The 15850-nt window shown below is 44.4% G+C and overlaps 1 protein-coding gene across 1 annotated transcript in view; it reads left to right on the plus strand.

Moving 5' to 3' along the window:
• Positions 1 to 15850, plus strand: part of PARM1 (prostate androgen-regulated mucin-like protein 1) — a 98226-nt gene that overhangs the window by 60964 nt on the left and 21412 nt on the right. Inside the window, exon 2 of the mRNA XM_067736273.1 lies at positions 3608 to 4303. Coding sequence (XP_067592374.1) covers positions 3608 to 4303 — 696 coding nt within the window. The remainder of the gene's footprint in view (positions 1 to 3607; positions 4304 to 15850) is intronic.

Raw genomic sequence — 15850 nt, forward strand, 5'->3', positions numbered from 1 at the left:
CATATGAAGATTTGATATTTTCATAATATTTGTCCCAACTGTTGTTTTGTCCATATTTCAAAGACCTCTTGACCTATATTCATCCTGAAATTGTTGACACTTCACAGCTCCCAAAAGTCAACCACAGAAACATGGACTATTATGTGGCTTAATTTGGGAGGTGTGACTAGGAGAGTAACTTTCCTGTAGTTTACGGTCTTGACCAACACCTTTAAATAAAATTAAACCAATCAGCTTGGCAGGGGTCAGGTGAAAGCCCATCAGAAATGAACACGCAACATCGCTAAAATGATAAGCCACTGGAAAATACAGTCAGTACACAGAGAACTTTTCAGGACCCCATAGATGGATGGAAACTGTCGCTTTATACACAGATACCATGAATTAGCTAACAAAAGTCCCTCTGTCGTGATACTTACTGATTAAAATGTAACTTCCTCTCAGAAAAAAAAATTAAACCAATCATTTTGATAACAATCCAAGTGTTAAATTCAGTTAAATATTGAGAAAACTCTGTTTTCAGGTTAAATTCTATAGCACAATTTTCCATCAGCTACTGAGTCTGTCATGCAGATGAATGAAGAAGTGAGCAGATCTTATCCCAAATGCTTACATCCCTCTGCATTCCTCTTTTCTCCCTTCCTCTGTGCGAAAATCTGGCCCATTTTTTTTTCCCTTATGAATCTTGATCATGTTTGGCTGTTACCTATATGCTACCCCCAAGGAAATCTCCTCAGAGTTTGGAGAGTTAAATAGTTGAAGACCTAACAAGACATCAGGCATCAGTGTATGTTGTGGTGGAAGGACAGAGGTTGACATTGTAAGCAAGTTTCCTGCCTTCAAATAACACCAGGTAGGCAGCCAGCCCCCAGGCAGCTATGATGGATGTGGCCATACTAAGTGATGTGTTGAAGGGAGTAGAGAAATACTGGGGTATTGTTTTAAATAAAGTTCCTAAGTTAATTCATTTTTCCACGCTCCCTCTTTACCTCCCTCCTTATCTCCCTTACTCTCTCCTTTCCTCTCTCCTTCCTTCCTCCCTCCCTCCCTCTCTTCCTTCCTTCCTTCCCCCCTCCCTTCCTCGTTTCCTCAAGTACTTATTGAGCAATTATGATGACCTAGGCACTCTTCTAGGCTTGGAGGAAACAGCAATAAATAAGACCAGGTCCCTGTACCCTCATGGAGCTTACATTCTGGTAGAAGAGAGGTAAATTAGGCAAATAAATAATATGTAGTTTCAAGAAGAAACTATTTTATTTTATTTATTTTATGAAAAATAAAAATGAGCAAAGGATGTGACATTTCCTCAAAAAATTAAACATAAAATTACCTTATGAACCACCAATTCCACTTTTGAGTATATAGACCCCAAACAATTGAAAGCATGGTCTCAGACAGATATTTGTGTACACGTATTCAGAGCAGCATAATTCACAATAGGCAAAAGATGGAAGAAACCCAAGTGGCCATCAGTGGATGAATGGATAAACAAAATGTGGTGTATACATACAATGGAATATTATTTCGCCTTAGAAAGCAAGGAAATTCTGGCATGTGCTGTAACATGGATGAACCTTGACAATATTTTGCTAATAAGTGAAATAAGTCAGAAACAAAAGGACAAATATCGTATGATTCTATTTATATGAGGTACCTAAAGCAGTCATATTCGTAGAGATAGAAAGTAGAATAGTGGTTTCCAGGAGCTGGGGAAAGGGAAGAATAGAGAGTTATTGTTTAATGGGTACAGGATTTCAGTTTGGGAAGATGAAAAAGTTCTGGAGATGGATGGTGGTGACGGTTGAACGATAGTGAAAAGGTACTTAGGGCCAATGAACTGTACACTTAAAAACGGTTAAAATGTTATGTATATTTTAACAATAAAAAAATCAAAAAATCTTTTAAAAAATAAGCAAGGGGAAGGAGTAGGAATGACTTTGGTTAGGACTGTCTGGGGAAGGCTCCTCTGAGGAGGAGCTGACATTTGAGTAGAGATCAACTAGAATGATGATGAGAACATGGGATGATGACATAGGGGAGTAGTTTTGGATTTTGTTCTAAGCACAACCTTGGGAAGGTTTGGGTCAGTTAATCTGATTTGCCACTTTAAAATATTATACTGGCTGCCATGTGAAAAGTAGACTGAAAGGAAGAAATCTGGAAGCTAGAAGACCAATTAAGAGACTGTGGCAGGGCTTCCCTGGTGGCGCAGTGGTTGAGAGTCCGCCTGCCGATGCAGGGGACACGGGTTCGTGCCCCGGTCCGGGAAGATCCCACATGCCGCAGAGCGGCTGGGCCCGTGAGCCGTGGCCGCTGAGCCTGCGCGTCCGGAGCCTGTGCTCTGCAACGGGAGAGGCCACAACAGTGAGAGGCCTGCGTACTGCAAAAAAAAAAAAAAACAGACTGTGGCAGTTGTCTAGACAAGTGACTGGTGGCTCAGGTGATGTTGAGATAATAAGGGAGGTGATGAGCAGAGACTGGATTGGGATATATTTTTAAGGTAGAGTCATCATGATTTGCTGATGGATTGGATGGAGGAGGGTCAGTGAGGGAAAGAGATGCATTAAGGATGATATCTGGGTTTTCAACTGAGTACCTGATAGGTCTTGCCATCCACTGAGATGGAAATGACTAGAGGAAAAGCTAGTTGGGGAATGGTAAGGGGTGTGGAGACACAATCAAGAGATGTGTTACATAAAAAGTGAAATCATAAACTCAGGGTCTAGCAGAGTGCTAGTACATAGAAGCCATTTATTAAATACTTGAATGAATAAATGAATGAATGAAACTGAATGGGTAGATGGAGGTAGGGAGGAATGAAGAAAGGAAACTAACTCTAAATTTTACAAAATATGAAAGAGAATATTTGGCGAAATGACTTGATGGTAAAGACACCAGGCTAGAATTTGGGAGAACTAGGTTCGAGTCTAAGAAAATATTTCCAAACTTCAGATTCCTTCTTCCTGTCAGCTTTTAATCTGGGACCTCCCCCTTTACTCCTCCACAGGAAATGTGCTCTCACAGCTTTATTCACCCCGGTGGACAAGCCCATAACCCTTGCATCCCTGTACGAGGTTGCGGAGCTCACAACCCTAACAGGGAGCAGCCAATCAGTGAGCTCCTACGGCAGGGGACAGCCAATCAATGAGCTCCTCTGACAGGGACGAGCCAATCAGTGAGTGGTTGGCTTTGCACTCACCAACCATGCCTTTTCCCCACACCCATCACACAGGCTGGGCATCCCCACAAGCATTGTGCAACAGCTCCCTCGACTGTCCAGACCAATTCCCATAAAATCAATTCCGCAGAGTGTCTCGGTTTTTAAGGGCCTGGCTTTCAGCAAGCAGAAGACAAGGTTAGTTCATGCTGTGTACTGGCTGGACTTGTGTTGACCGATCCACTAATTGCTCCTGCAGAGCCTTCAGGCTGGTTCCTACTGATAGTCACCAAGGGAGGAGAGAGCAACAGTGGGAAGAAACTATTTTTAAAGTCACCTTCACAGTTACAGAGGCACAGTGTAAAATGAGAAAGACGTGAAAATACTGTAAAACGGCCTTGCCGCGCAGGTTTTCACACATTAACCACCTTTGTACTGGCTCTTCTACAGGACTGAGGCTACAGAGCGCGTCTGAATCAGCCCTCTCGCCTGTTTCTCTTCCGGCAAAGAGCAGCCCACCAACGGCCTTCTCTCCGCAAAGCCCTCCCGCCTCCCCTACCGGTGGAACACCCAGCAGCTCGGTCCTCCCAGATACAGCATCGGCCCGGACATCTCCATCCGCCAAGAACGTCTCCACAGAGCCCAGAGAAGAGGAACCCACCAGCCCAGCCTCCAACTGGGAGGGCACAGACACAGCCGCCTCACCAACAAGCGGTGGGGTCCACTTAACACCCACGCTCGAGGAACACACTTCAGACACTCCCGAGGCCGGGGTGGCAGCTACAGGGTCGCAGCCCCCCGTTGAGTCTCCCGCACTCACCTCCCCTCAAGCGCCAGCCTCATCACCTTCACCCCCATCAACCTCACCACCAGAGGAGGTTCCCTCTGCCCCTGTGAGCACCAACCGTAACTCCGCTGAGGCCAGCACCAAGCCCACAGGAGCTCTAACCACATCAGAGCCCCCAGCGGAGGAGCACATCTCTGGCCACGTAGCCACTTCACATGCCCCTGCCGAGCCAGTGCCCACCGAGACCACGGCCCAAGCAACTGTGCCCCCCAGAGTGACCTGTATGCTGATAGACACGGAGACCACCACTGCCCCCCCCGGGGTGATCATGCAGGAAGTGGAGCATGCGCTAAGTTCAGGTGAGTCTCTGGCTAGAACACGTGGCCTTGATGACACTGAGGTGCTAAGAATGCCGTTCAGTTGACCAAACACAATGGATTAAGTTTGAATGTTGGAGTGCAACACCTAGCTAAATTATAATTCCTAAGAATTTCCACAAGTGCAAACTTTACTTTTAGTCTCTTAATGATTTCCCCATGATAGTTCATTAATTGTGGCCAATCTTTATAATTTGTCTTCACGTACGTCTTCATGTATGTAAACCAATGAGACTGGTTAAGCAAAGGCTTTGGGTTGAGCTTCCTAGGTTTCAGTTCTGGCTCCCGACCTTGGGCAAATTACTTCATCAGGGTGCCCTTATTTTTCCTCATCTGTAAAATAGGGATAAAGAAAGCTGTATCCTACATGGTTCTTGTGGAGATTAAATGAAATGACATATAAAGTGCCTAGAATAGTTCCCGGCAGAGAGTAAGTACTCAGGAAATATCCGTTGTTATTATGATTTTGCTCGATGTATTAATGCAGTGTTTACCTCATGGAAACAGTCAAAGAAAGTAGGGCGGGGGGTGGAGAGAATGTGCTTATTCTTGATATATTTCATGGGAAAGACAACAACTTTTGTGGAATGTCACGTTTGTTTTTATTCTCCCAGCAGCCCTGTAAAGTTAGTATTATTTTTATCTTGATTTTGCAGTCTTGGAAATTATGATAGAGAGAGATTTAGGGTCTTTTCTGAGGTCACATGCATCTGACATTGAGGTGAAGTCTGGAAACTTCAGGGCATTGGTCAGGAAAAGGCCTTAGTAGGAACATTTGGCCTCTTGATTAAGAAACAGTGAGGTGAGAGCAGCCAGCAGATGAAGGGGAAAATGGAACGTTAGGCACTCGCCTGAGTCATCTTGCCAGGGGCCACGGACTCAGAGGGGAGTATTTGGGACTGAGCCACACAGCACCAGCTGGGGTCAAAGAAATGGCTGTGACCAAGGAGAAATTAACATCTTTTAACAAATAACTGATAAACAACCATTACGAATGGAAACTCTGGTACACAGTGGAGGTGGGGAGAAACAGAGCTCAGATTAACAAGACATAACTCATGGAAGAGCTCACAGTTTACTAAGGGACAAGGTCCCAAAGAATTGCAAATTCTTATTTCAAAGGCCCAGTATCAGTGAGAGTCCCAACAAGAGAGAGAGATGCAATCAAACTGGGCTAAAGGAATGAATTACAAAGGTACAGCTGGTGGTGTATAAGAAAACCACAGGGCATCATAATTGCAGAGCTGTCATGAGTCAGACCTAGGAGGAGAGAATAGTAACCAGAACCCAGAAGGAGGGTCTCGTAGAATAGACCACCCTGGGAGGAGTCGGGACTCTTGGGGGAGGGGCACAACTAACTCAAGGTTAACCTCTGGGAGTGAAGGGAATCTATACTCTGCCCTCCCTCTCCCCCCCTACTCTGATATGCAGCCAGAAGCCAAGGACAAGGAAGCCCATTGTGGTGCATACTGTTCAGCCTCCTGGAGGGCAAGTCAGAGAGCAAAGTGGAGAAAGGTGGAGAGTGGATCTGCAGAGGCAAAAGGAGGGAATCCGGCACTCGCAGTCCAAGCATAGCTTCCTCTGCGTAGCCCCGTCCCCATTAGCGCCCTGTTTGTACCTCCGGCCAGTACTCAGCACGCTGTGTTTAGATGTGTGCTTTCTGTCTTTACTTTCTGCCACATCCCCACTTTCTGTCTGATACTTTCCATGCTGCCAGCATGCAGGGAATATCTCAAGAATGGACCCGGTACCTGGAGGAGAGTGGGTGTTGACTTCGAGTCCTCAGGTCTGTCCCTAACAAAGGTGCCATCCAAGAACAGGCTTGAGGCAGTGGCCCCATCTCTTCCCTTCCCACCACCTGCACTACTTTCTCAGTTTTCTAACTGGTTTCCCTTCCTCCACCCTCTGCCCCCTCCACCCTCTGCCCCCTCCAGGATACTGCCCCCTCCACAATACAGTATATTGTGCTCAATATACTGAGCACAAATTCTGAGCTTGGCATGCAAGAGACTCCCTAATGTGGCGTAACCTACTACTTTTTCCAAGTCCCTCAGTTTCATGGGCTAGATTATCCAAGACAGCCCTGTTCCACTGTTCTGGCTTGTGTTTTCGACCATGTGTCTTGATTTCCTCAACTCAAAGCCAGCAGGGCTAAGAGACACAAAATTAGTGACAGAGCTGGGTCATGGACCAGAACTTTATAGTTCTAGGGAATATGGCCCCCAGTAAGAACTCCAGGGTAAATGAATGAAGGAAAGATTGATTGACTTGAGAGGGAGATCACTGAACATGGCCAGTGTTCATTTCATAGACCCAAGGGGATTCATCCCTTATGATCTATTAAATCGAAGAATATTTATTGTGCAGCCACCAGGACCCGGTGCTTGATGCAAAGAAGTATTAATAAGCGTAAGACCTGTCCTCTGAGATGTTACAGTTTGAGTAAAAAGAAAGGACACAAGTAACTCTTAACACCACTCAGTTTCTGATCTGAGAATGAACCAGGGTGGGTGGGAGGATCTTTGAGCAGATGTGATACAAGCGATTCATTTCAAGGGTGAAGAAACTGCGTCCCAGAAGTTTGGAGTGACTCACCCAAGGTTACATCGCCCAGTGGTAAAGCTGGGCCCAGAGCCCAAATCCTTTAAACCACCACTGGGTCTTCTTTAAGCTCCAGCATTGCCGCACTGCTCCACCATCAGCCCAGCAGACTAGGCAGTACCCTGTGACACTGTGCTCACAGGTGACTATCTGCAGATGTTTTTGTTTTAGAGACTCTTGTGCTGCCTTCATAGTGGCAGTAATCATACTGCACTTTTGTTGAGCATGTTGTCTTCTTCTGTATGAGTTCACATAGCATATTTCTATAATCCAAGGACTTGTCCATTCAACAAGTATCCAGACATAGTCACCAATAAATAATTCAAAAACAAGGTAAATGTTATGGGAGTTAGATTTGACTGGCGGGATTAGGGAAGGTTTCATGATAGAGGGAGCACATGAACTGAGTTGTAGGAGATGAAGGGAATTGCAGCCCGAGGAGAAGACAGGGCAGGGGAGATTCAGGCACCTGTGTGCTGCACATACCTGGGTGCAGAATCCAGCCGGCAGTTGCAAGCACGGAAATTGCTCTGGTCGGGGTATCTGGTACCCTCCACACTGCCAGCTCTGAGGGTTAATTCTTAGTCCTGGCATACCCGACCTAGCAGCAGCATTTGACACGGATGGTCACTGCCCTCATTTTGAAGCACTGTTTCCACTTGACCTCCAGGACAGTCTCTCTTGGTTCGTCACACTGCTCCTTCTCCGTGTCTGTCGCCTTACTTCACCCCCTCACCTTCCTACACTGGAGCACCCCAGGGCCAACACTGTCTTCCTCTCCCCCAGCTCTCCACACGCACGCTCTCCTCTTCTCCCCACACTCACTCCTGAGATGACCTCATCACATCTCGTGACTTAAACCAAACGTAAAATAGATAGCTAGTGGGAAGCAGCCGCATAGCACAGGGAGATCAGCTCGGTGCTTTGTGACCACCTAGAGGGGTGGGTTAGGGAGGGTGGGAGGGAGGGAGACGCAAGAGGGAGGGGATATGGGAACATATGTATAACTGATTCACTTTGTTATAAAGCAGAAACTAACACACCATTTCAAAGCAGTTATACTCCAATAAAGATGTAAAAAAAAATACAAAATAAATTAAAAAAAAAAATGCCATCCACATGCTGATAGCCCGGAGATGTAAAATTCTGTCCCTGTTTTGTTTCATTGAACTAAAGACATGTCAACACCCAGCTGTCAGCTAACTCACGGTCTCCACTTGGGTGGCTCTTAGGCATTTCAGATGTCATACGGATCAGATGAATTACTGATTTCCTCACCCCTCCGTCCAGTCCTCCCTCAGAAACTGTGGGATAATCCTAGACTTCTTTCATCTCTCACATACGCTGCATCTGGTCCCTCAGAACCCAGTTTCCTCTCACCCCTCGGTCCTCTCTCACATGTGGGACTTTAATACCCCTGTAACTGATCTCACTACTCACCACACCCTTGCCGGAGCGACCCTTTTCAAAACCCAGGACAGATCCTGTCCCTCCTCAGCTCTAACACTCCATTCGCTTGCCCTTCTGAATCAGAGTAAGAGCTGAAGTCTGTGTCATGCCTGCAGTGCTCAGCACACTCGGAACCTGCCCTGCCTCAATGCTCTCGCCTGCTTCCACTTTCACCAGCAAACACACTGCAATCTTACGGCTTCTTGAACAGACCACAGACACTCTTGCCCCAGGGCCTTTGCACTTACCATTCCCTCTGCCTGAAACATTTTCCTGCTGGGTCTTCAGTGGCTCGCTCCTTGTCATCAGGAAGGACTTTGTGCAGCTGTCATCTCCTCAGGAGCCTTTCCTCATACCCCTCTCTGAAACAGTAATCGCATCGCCATGGATCCCTTTATCCTGCTTTACTTTCCTTTTAATCACTTACCACTTGCTGACATCATCTCATTTATTTGGTGAGTAGGTGTCTGCTTTCTGCCACTAGACTGTCAGCTCCATGAAAGCAAGGACGTTGCTCACAAACGGGAGGATGTAGGTTACATCCCCAACCCCTGAGACAGAGCCTGACACATGGTAGACTTGAAATGACACTTGTTGGATAAATGTATGAAAGAGGCAATCAGCCAGTACCAGGGAAGCTATTTAATCTCTCTGAGCCTTGGTCTTCTCACCAATAAAATGGGATAAGGGTAGTCTCCAAATGATGGGGTTATTAAAAAGTTTAATGGAGATAAGAAACTAAATACCCCTGTAACTGATCTCACTACTCACCACACCCTCACCAGAGAGACCTGGCGAGGGTCTATGTACAGCATAGTGGCTGTTGAGCTATGACTCTGTTGATGTCTGTGCTTGTTATTTTACTATTATTTACCACTATCAGCAGCATCATCATTATTGTTATTATTTTGCTATTGTGATTGCTATTGTTACTGTGTTTATCATAATGAAGACTGCCCATCATCTTCAACGAACTCTTACTGAGCTCTCACTGTGAGTCAGGCATCTGGCTAGACAGTGAAGATTTGGCCGTGAATGAGACAGTCGCCACCCTTGTGGAGTTTACAGTGTCGCGTGTACCCAGCACGGCAAGTAGCCTGTGGATCCCAGGATGGAGTGTGGAGGAAGACATTGCAGAAGAAGCCGGAAGGAAGATTTCAGGACAAGTGTTAGAGGACCCTGAGTAACAGGATGAGGCAACTTACTTTACTTGACAAGCCATTGATAGTCACCAAAGGCTTTTGATCAGAGGCAGAACGTGTTCAGAATTATACTTAAGAATATTCAACTGGCAGGAATCCATGTACATAAACTGTAGGGAGTTCAGGACTGGTGACACGTAGACCGGTTTATACCTGGTTTCCGGTTGGCCGTTGTCACTGACAGACCATGTCATTTAGCTACTCTGACTTTAAGCTCTCTTCATTATAAACTGAACACAAGAGAGACAATCTTCCAGGGGTTTTGTTGTTGTTGTTGTTGGCTTATCATACCACAAAAATTGTTTCTTAGAATTATCCAAGGCAGAAGGAATGAGATTCACGTTCATACGAGGCTTACTGAGAATATACGTGTTCTAAGAACTGGGCTCGTGACTGGCACAGGTAGCCCTCCATCTAATCTTCAGAACATTCCAGCGAGGTGAGCCGGATGGTGTATCTCTGCTGTAGGTGACAAAACAGGCACAGAGAGGTTTAGTGACTTAAGTCCTCACTTGAGTGACCAGGCTAGGATTCAAATTCAGTTCTCCTGAGTGACCCGAAGGCAGGTCTTCCTTCCACTGAACCCATCCTAGCTGAATTCGTAGGAATGAAAAGTTGGGAAGGACCTACGGCCTCCAGACCTGCTGTGGACATGAGCCACATGGGATGTTGTCAAACTCCCAGGGCTGCCAGCTGGGCCTGAGGGGTGGAGCTTCCCGATGGGAGGAGAAGCAGGTGGTAGCCGCCGCCATCCGAAAGCGGCTGCGCAGAAGAAACGAGTTTTCATTTTCGTTTTTCAGTTTTTGTTTTGCTTTTAAAGGAAAAGAGAGAGAGATGTGATGTGTTAAATAAGGATCGTCTGGGTTATTAAATCAGCGCTCTTCAAGGGTGGAAGCTGTGACTACAGTATGTTTGCGACATCCTGAACTGAACTGAATGGTGCTGTGTGAACGCTTAAGGGATAAACTGATACTGCACACCAAGTGATACTCGAATCGTCTTCAATTGCTACATATGCAAACTTTAAAATTATAGTCACTCGGCTTGTTGCAGACTGGGTATTCTCTTTTGTCTATAAAATCCAAGTGGCCCCTGGTCTTATGCTGTCCTGTGCTTTCCATTACAAAGAGAAGGACTCTTAATTGTGAAAATGGGTGAAGGCCTTTGAACTTTAATTTGCTAGTCTGACTCCAGATTTATTCAGGACAAACTGTGCTAATAAATACCCTGAAAGGAATGACACCAGGCAGGCACAGATATCTAATCCTCTCTGCATCCGTACCTGCAAGGGACTTTCAGCTGTCAAAACACCTCCTTATTCCAGACCAACTCTTAGGATAAATATAGATTTGAAAAATGAATTAACTCCTAGAAAAGGGGGAAGAATCATTTTTAAAGTATACATAGAAAGATTTTAGGAGTAAAAAAAAATACATGTATTGTAAGTAATACAATAGTAAGTTAATGACCATTATATTTCGATGATATATTCAAAATATATTAAAGGGGGAAATGAGGATTTAACAAAAAAACGTAAAAGAGCGTTAAACATTTATTGATCAGATTCTTCCAGATTGCCCAAAATATATCAGAAAGCAATAATCCTAAAAAATATTGTATCTATCCTAGACTCAGTTTTACAAATATTAAATCATGACATGCCCAGGCCTGGCCTCTGACAGTGAATGGTACCAACATCTTTTAGTCCAACCCTCCTTCCTTCTCTGTGTTCTTTCCATCACTGAGAACTGTCGGTTTGAACTCTTAGTAGGTCCCAAATTCACCCACTTCTCTTCACTCTCATTCTCATGTCAAAGCTCCCATAATCCCACCACATCTCTCTTTTCCCATCATGCTGGCTCCTATCTTTGGTCCACATGGACTGCAAGGCTGACAAGAGTATGGATTATAAATCCTCACTCACATTTTTTCTTTTGTGCCCAATTCTTTAAACTTAAGCTAAACCTCTAAGCTTGCTTACAGCAAGTAAACTCCCGTAAGGAGCTCCAACTGTCAGATAATATTTCAGGTAAAAAAAATATTCTAAATTCTCGTCTCTACTACTTTTAGTTCTCCTTTGGTTTACTTTTACTGCCTAAATCTTAATCTGGTTTTAAAATATTTCCAAAATATCCTTTGAAAAATATATGGCAAGGTAATAAAATCAGCTAGTTACCATTGGTATTGTTATCTAGTAGCAATGCAACTCCATCACATACTTTGTCTCACCTTTCATTACATTTAGAGACTTTGTCTCCATGGAACACTTTCTTTTTTTCTGCTTCAAATATTTTCACTAGTCACATATGACTAAAGTGATTTTGGAAATACTTCACTGAGAAAGTGGAATTTAGCTTGTAAGCACAGCTGCTGATATCATAAATGAATCTATGGCTTGTTGGCTCACTGGGAAAACTGGTTGGAATATTCCCGATTCCATATCCAGACTGAACTTACTGTAATCTTCTGACTCAGAAGAGCATGTCTTTTTGTTCAAAATAATAACAGGAAAGTGAGAACAGATCAGCACTAACCCATTGACTTCCTCAGAAAAGGTTCTAGAACTCCCCCCCTGAAGTGGGTTGAGTCAGGAGTATTGCATGAGGAGAACACATAATGGATACTAAGTTGATATTGTCCTCGGTATGCCTTGTTCTCTGGTCCTGGGAAAGAAAAATATCGGCCAGTAAGAGACAGAGTTTTATTTAACAGTATCTCTGCCCTCCATTCTTCCTGGCCGCCTCCAGGGGATCTGAGGGCTGTGATCTACCCCCAATCCAGCATCTCACCCCGAGTTTCTTTGTGAAAATTTGGTTTGTGGGAGCAGTGTTCCCAAAAGTATGATTTAAGTCCCTACACAGGTAGTATGCAAGAGGATGAAGCTTTTTCATTCTAATAAATCTATGTTTTTGTTTCAGTATGAATTTGAAAAAAAACTAAAATAGCACATCAAACTCATGATTTCATAGCTATCATTGCTTAGGGTGTGGCTATATGTAGTCAGTATCTAAAGAAAAATAATTTAATTTAAAGACAGATATTAGGGCTTCCCTGGTGGCGCAGTGGTTGAGAGTCCGCCTGCCGATGCAGGGGACACGGGTTCGTGCCCCGGTCCGGGAAGATCCCACATGCCGCGAAGTGGCTGGGCCCGTGAGCCATGGCCGCTGAGCCTGCGCGTCCGGAGCCTGTGCTCCACAACGGGAGAGGCCACAGCAGTGAGAGGCCCCGCGTACCACAAAAAAAAAAAAAAAAAAAGACAGATATTAAGAAAATAATAGTATCAGTGATGTGGACATGGCAAAAATCATGAGAGTGGTATAGAGATGTTTGAATTTTGAAAACATTGTCGTGACATAGAAGATGGGGTCTTGTCTTTGTTTATTGCCTCAGCTATCAGTGCCTTAAGGCTTTTACTTGGGATAAGACCAAGAGGTAGAAAATTTTAAAGAAGGCAAACCCGGAATTCAAAGGTATCTAGTCCCAGCTCTGCCACTGATGGAGTCTGATCTCAACCAAATCTCTTAATTTCTATGTTATCATCTGTAAAATGAAGGGGTTAGAGGCAATGAACCTTCTTAATTTCCTTTCAACAGTAAAATTACATTATTCCATTGGTCATGATCAGGCTGGAAGCAAAACTTGAGCTTGAGATCCGCAGTCATTTCGAATACTAGGGTTGACTCCGATCTTTTCTGGATTCAAGTTTCTTCCCGGCTTCAGAGTTTTTACGGACAAGAGATGCCCAGAGACCGAGACCTTTGTAATGCACTTCATGATGGACAAAGCATTTTAAATACACTGTTTAATTAGTAAAAGCACTCTGAGAGGAAGCAAGCGATACATCAAAGTTGGGCACGTAGTAAACAATAAACATCAGTTGTGTGAATGAACGAATTCTCACTTTACAGGTAGAAATAGGGGCACAGATGAGGCCATAGAGGCGCAAAGGAGCAAAGCGACTTGCCCAAGACTGTTCAGCTAGTGCATGTATAAAGCCAGTCTTCACGCCAGGTCTTCCCGTCACAGAAAGTAGAGAAGCATAAGTTTGGGGAATCCAGCCTCAGAGGTTGAATCCCATTTCTGCATACTAACCAGTTGAATAGATGTTTGTTAACTGCTTCTGCTAAACTCCTAAGTGGACATACCTACCCCGCTCTGCCTCGCTCAGTGCCTGGCACAGGGAACTGCAGTAAAGGAAGGCTGCTGAGACTTTTATGACCACGATTGTTTTTCTTAATGCTTTTATTACTGTTCTTGGCACAATACTAGAGCTGTCCCCTGAGAAATGTTGTTAAACCAAGACTGAATTCAGTCTTTAAGGAGAGTCTGTTAATAGCATACAGATGTAGGGGTCACCCCTGTTTCGGGAAGAATTCTTACTCCCCGTGGGCTCCTTTTGGTCTGGAGAGCACTGAATGAGAGGAATGCTCCCTGACGTGACGTTGATGGGAAGCTGCTGTGTGGCCATCAGCTTGTCAGGATGCTATAGGGAAAGGGGATGAGGGGCACTGTTTGCTATTCTTAGAAACCCAGCCTAGTTTACATTACAGGTGTCAAAGGAGAGCTGGGGTTGTGCGACCTAAACAGGTAGTTATAAAAAATTCCAGGTGGGAACGAGGCTTCATTTGTGTTGGGAAAGATTGTGATTGTAAGTGAAGTAAGGAAATTTTAAAACCATGGTAACCGGGAACTGTGCCGACTCGTGTGCCCCGTTTGGCATGGATTACAAACCTGTGCTCCCTGCATCCTTCAAGTACAGATGATGCGCCTGCAGGAGAGAGAAATGAAGAAAAAAGAAACACACACTTGCTTGGGTGAATGCAAATCTTTTATTATCTCAACAGAGATTTGTGTTTCTAATATACATTTTTAACTATATGCTACCCAAGTAGGTAAAATACTTTTAGATAAAAGCAAAGCCAGTCCCCAAACCAGGGCTTCTGATGACAGGAAGTGGAAAAATATAGATATCAGAGATCCTGCCCGAAGTTTGAATCCCAAGTCTGCCCACTGACCAATCCTGCAAACTAACTAGCTTTTAAGAAATAGTATAAACATGAAGTAAAAGATTTCAATTGTGGTCATATTTGACTAATTTTAATAAAGTTTACCTCTGCCACTGTGTGAAGAAATGATTAAGCAGTACTTCAATGATTTAAAGATTTGAGGGGATGGGGCAGCAGAGAGAAGGACTAACACGGAGACAAACTTAGATTGTGCTCATTAAAAACAGTTCTGTATTGGGCTTCCCTGGTGGCGCAGTGGTCGAGAGTCCGCCTGCCGATGCAGGGGACGCGGGTTCGTGTCCCGGTCCGGGAAGATCCCACATGCCGCGGAGCGGCTGCGCCCGTGAGCCATGGCCGCTGAGCCTGTGCGTCCGGAGCCTGTGCTCCACAACGGGAGAGGCCACAGCAGTGAGAGGCCCGCGTACCGCAAAAAAACAAACAAACAAACAAACAAGCAAAAAAAACAGTTCTGTATCATATTTGCATGCAAGCTGTATGCCTTATAAAGGAGTTTTAATTTTGCATCATAACTACTTATAAAGTTCAATTTAACAAATAGCTACACTTTCAGAAGACTCAGTTATTTTATTTTTTTTTTCTTTTTAATGTCCTTTATTCTTTAATTTCTTTTAACACCTTTACTGGAGTATAATTGCTTTACAATGTGTGTTAGTTTTTCCAGTATAACAAAGTGAATCAGCTATACATATACATATATCCCCATATCCCCTCCCTCTTGCGTCTCCCTCCCACCCTCCCTATCTCACCCCTCTAGGTGGTCACAAAGCACCCAGCTGATCTCCCTGTGCTGTGCAGCTGCTTCCCACTAGCTATCTATTTTACGTTTGGTAGTATATATATATATCCATGTCACTCTCTCACTTTGTCCCAGCTTACCCTTCCCCCCAACCCATGTCCTCAAGTCCATTCTCTACATCTGTGTCTTTATTATTCCTGCCCTGTCCCTAGGTTCTTCATAACCTTTTTTTTTTTTTTTTTTTTTAGATTCCATATACATGTGTTAGGATATGGTATTTGTTTTTCTCTTTCTGACTTACTTCACTCTGTATGACAGTCTCTAGGTCCATCCAGGTCTCTACAAATGGCCCAATTTCATTCTTTTTTATGGCTGAGTAATATTCCATTGTATATATGTACCTCCATCTAGCTGGTTCTTGCCTAAAAATTTCATTGCTCTCTGTCCAAGTTCAGCCCATCCTCTAGAGAACATCTTCATTCCCACCTCTTCCCTACTCTGGCTTTTTTTTTTT

The sequence above is a fragment of the Pseudorca crassidens genome, chromosome 4 (assembly GCF_039906515.1).
Source record: "Pseudorca crassidens isolate mPseCra1 chromosome 4, mPseCra1.hap1, whole genome shotgun sequence".
NCBI lineage: Eukaryota > Metazoa > Chordata > Mammalia > Artiodactyla > Delphinidae > Pseudorca > Pseudorca crassidens.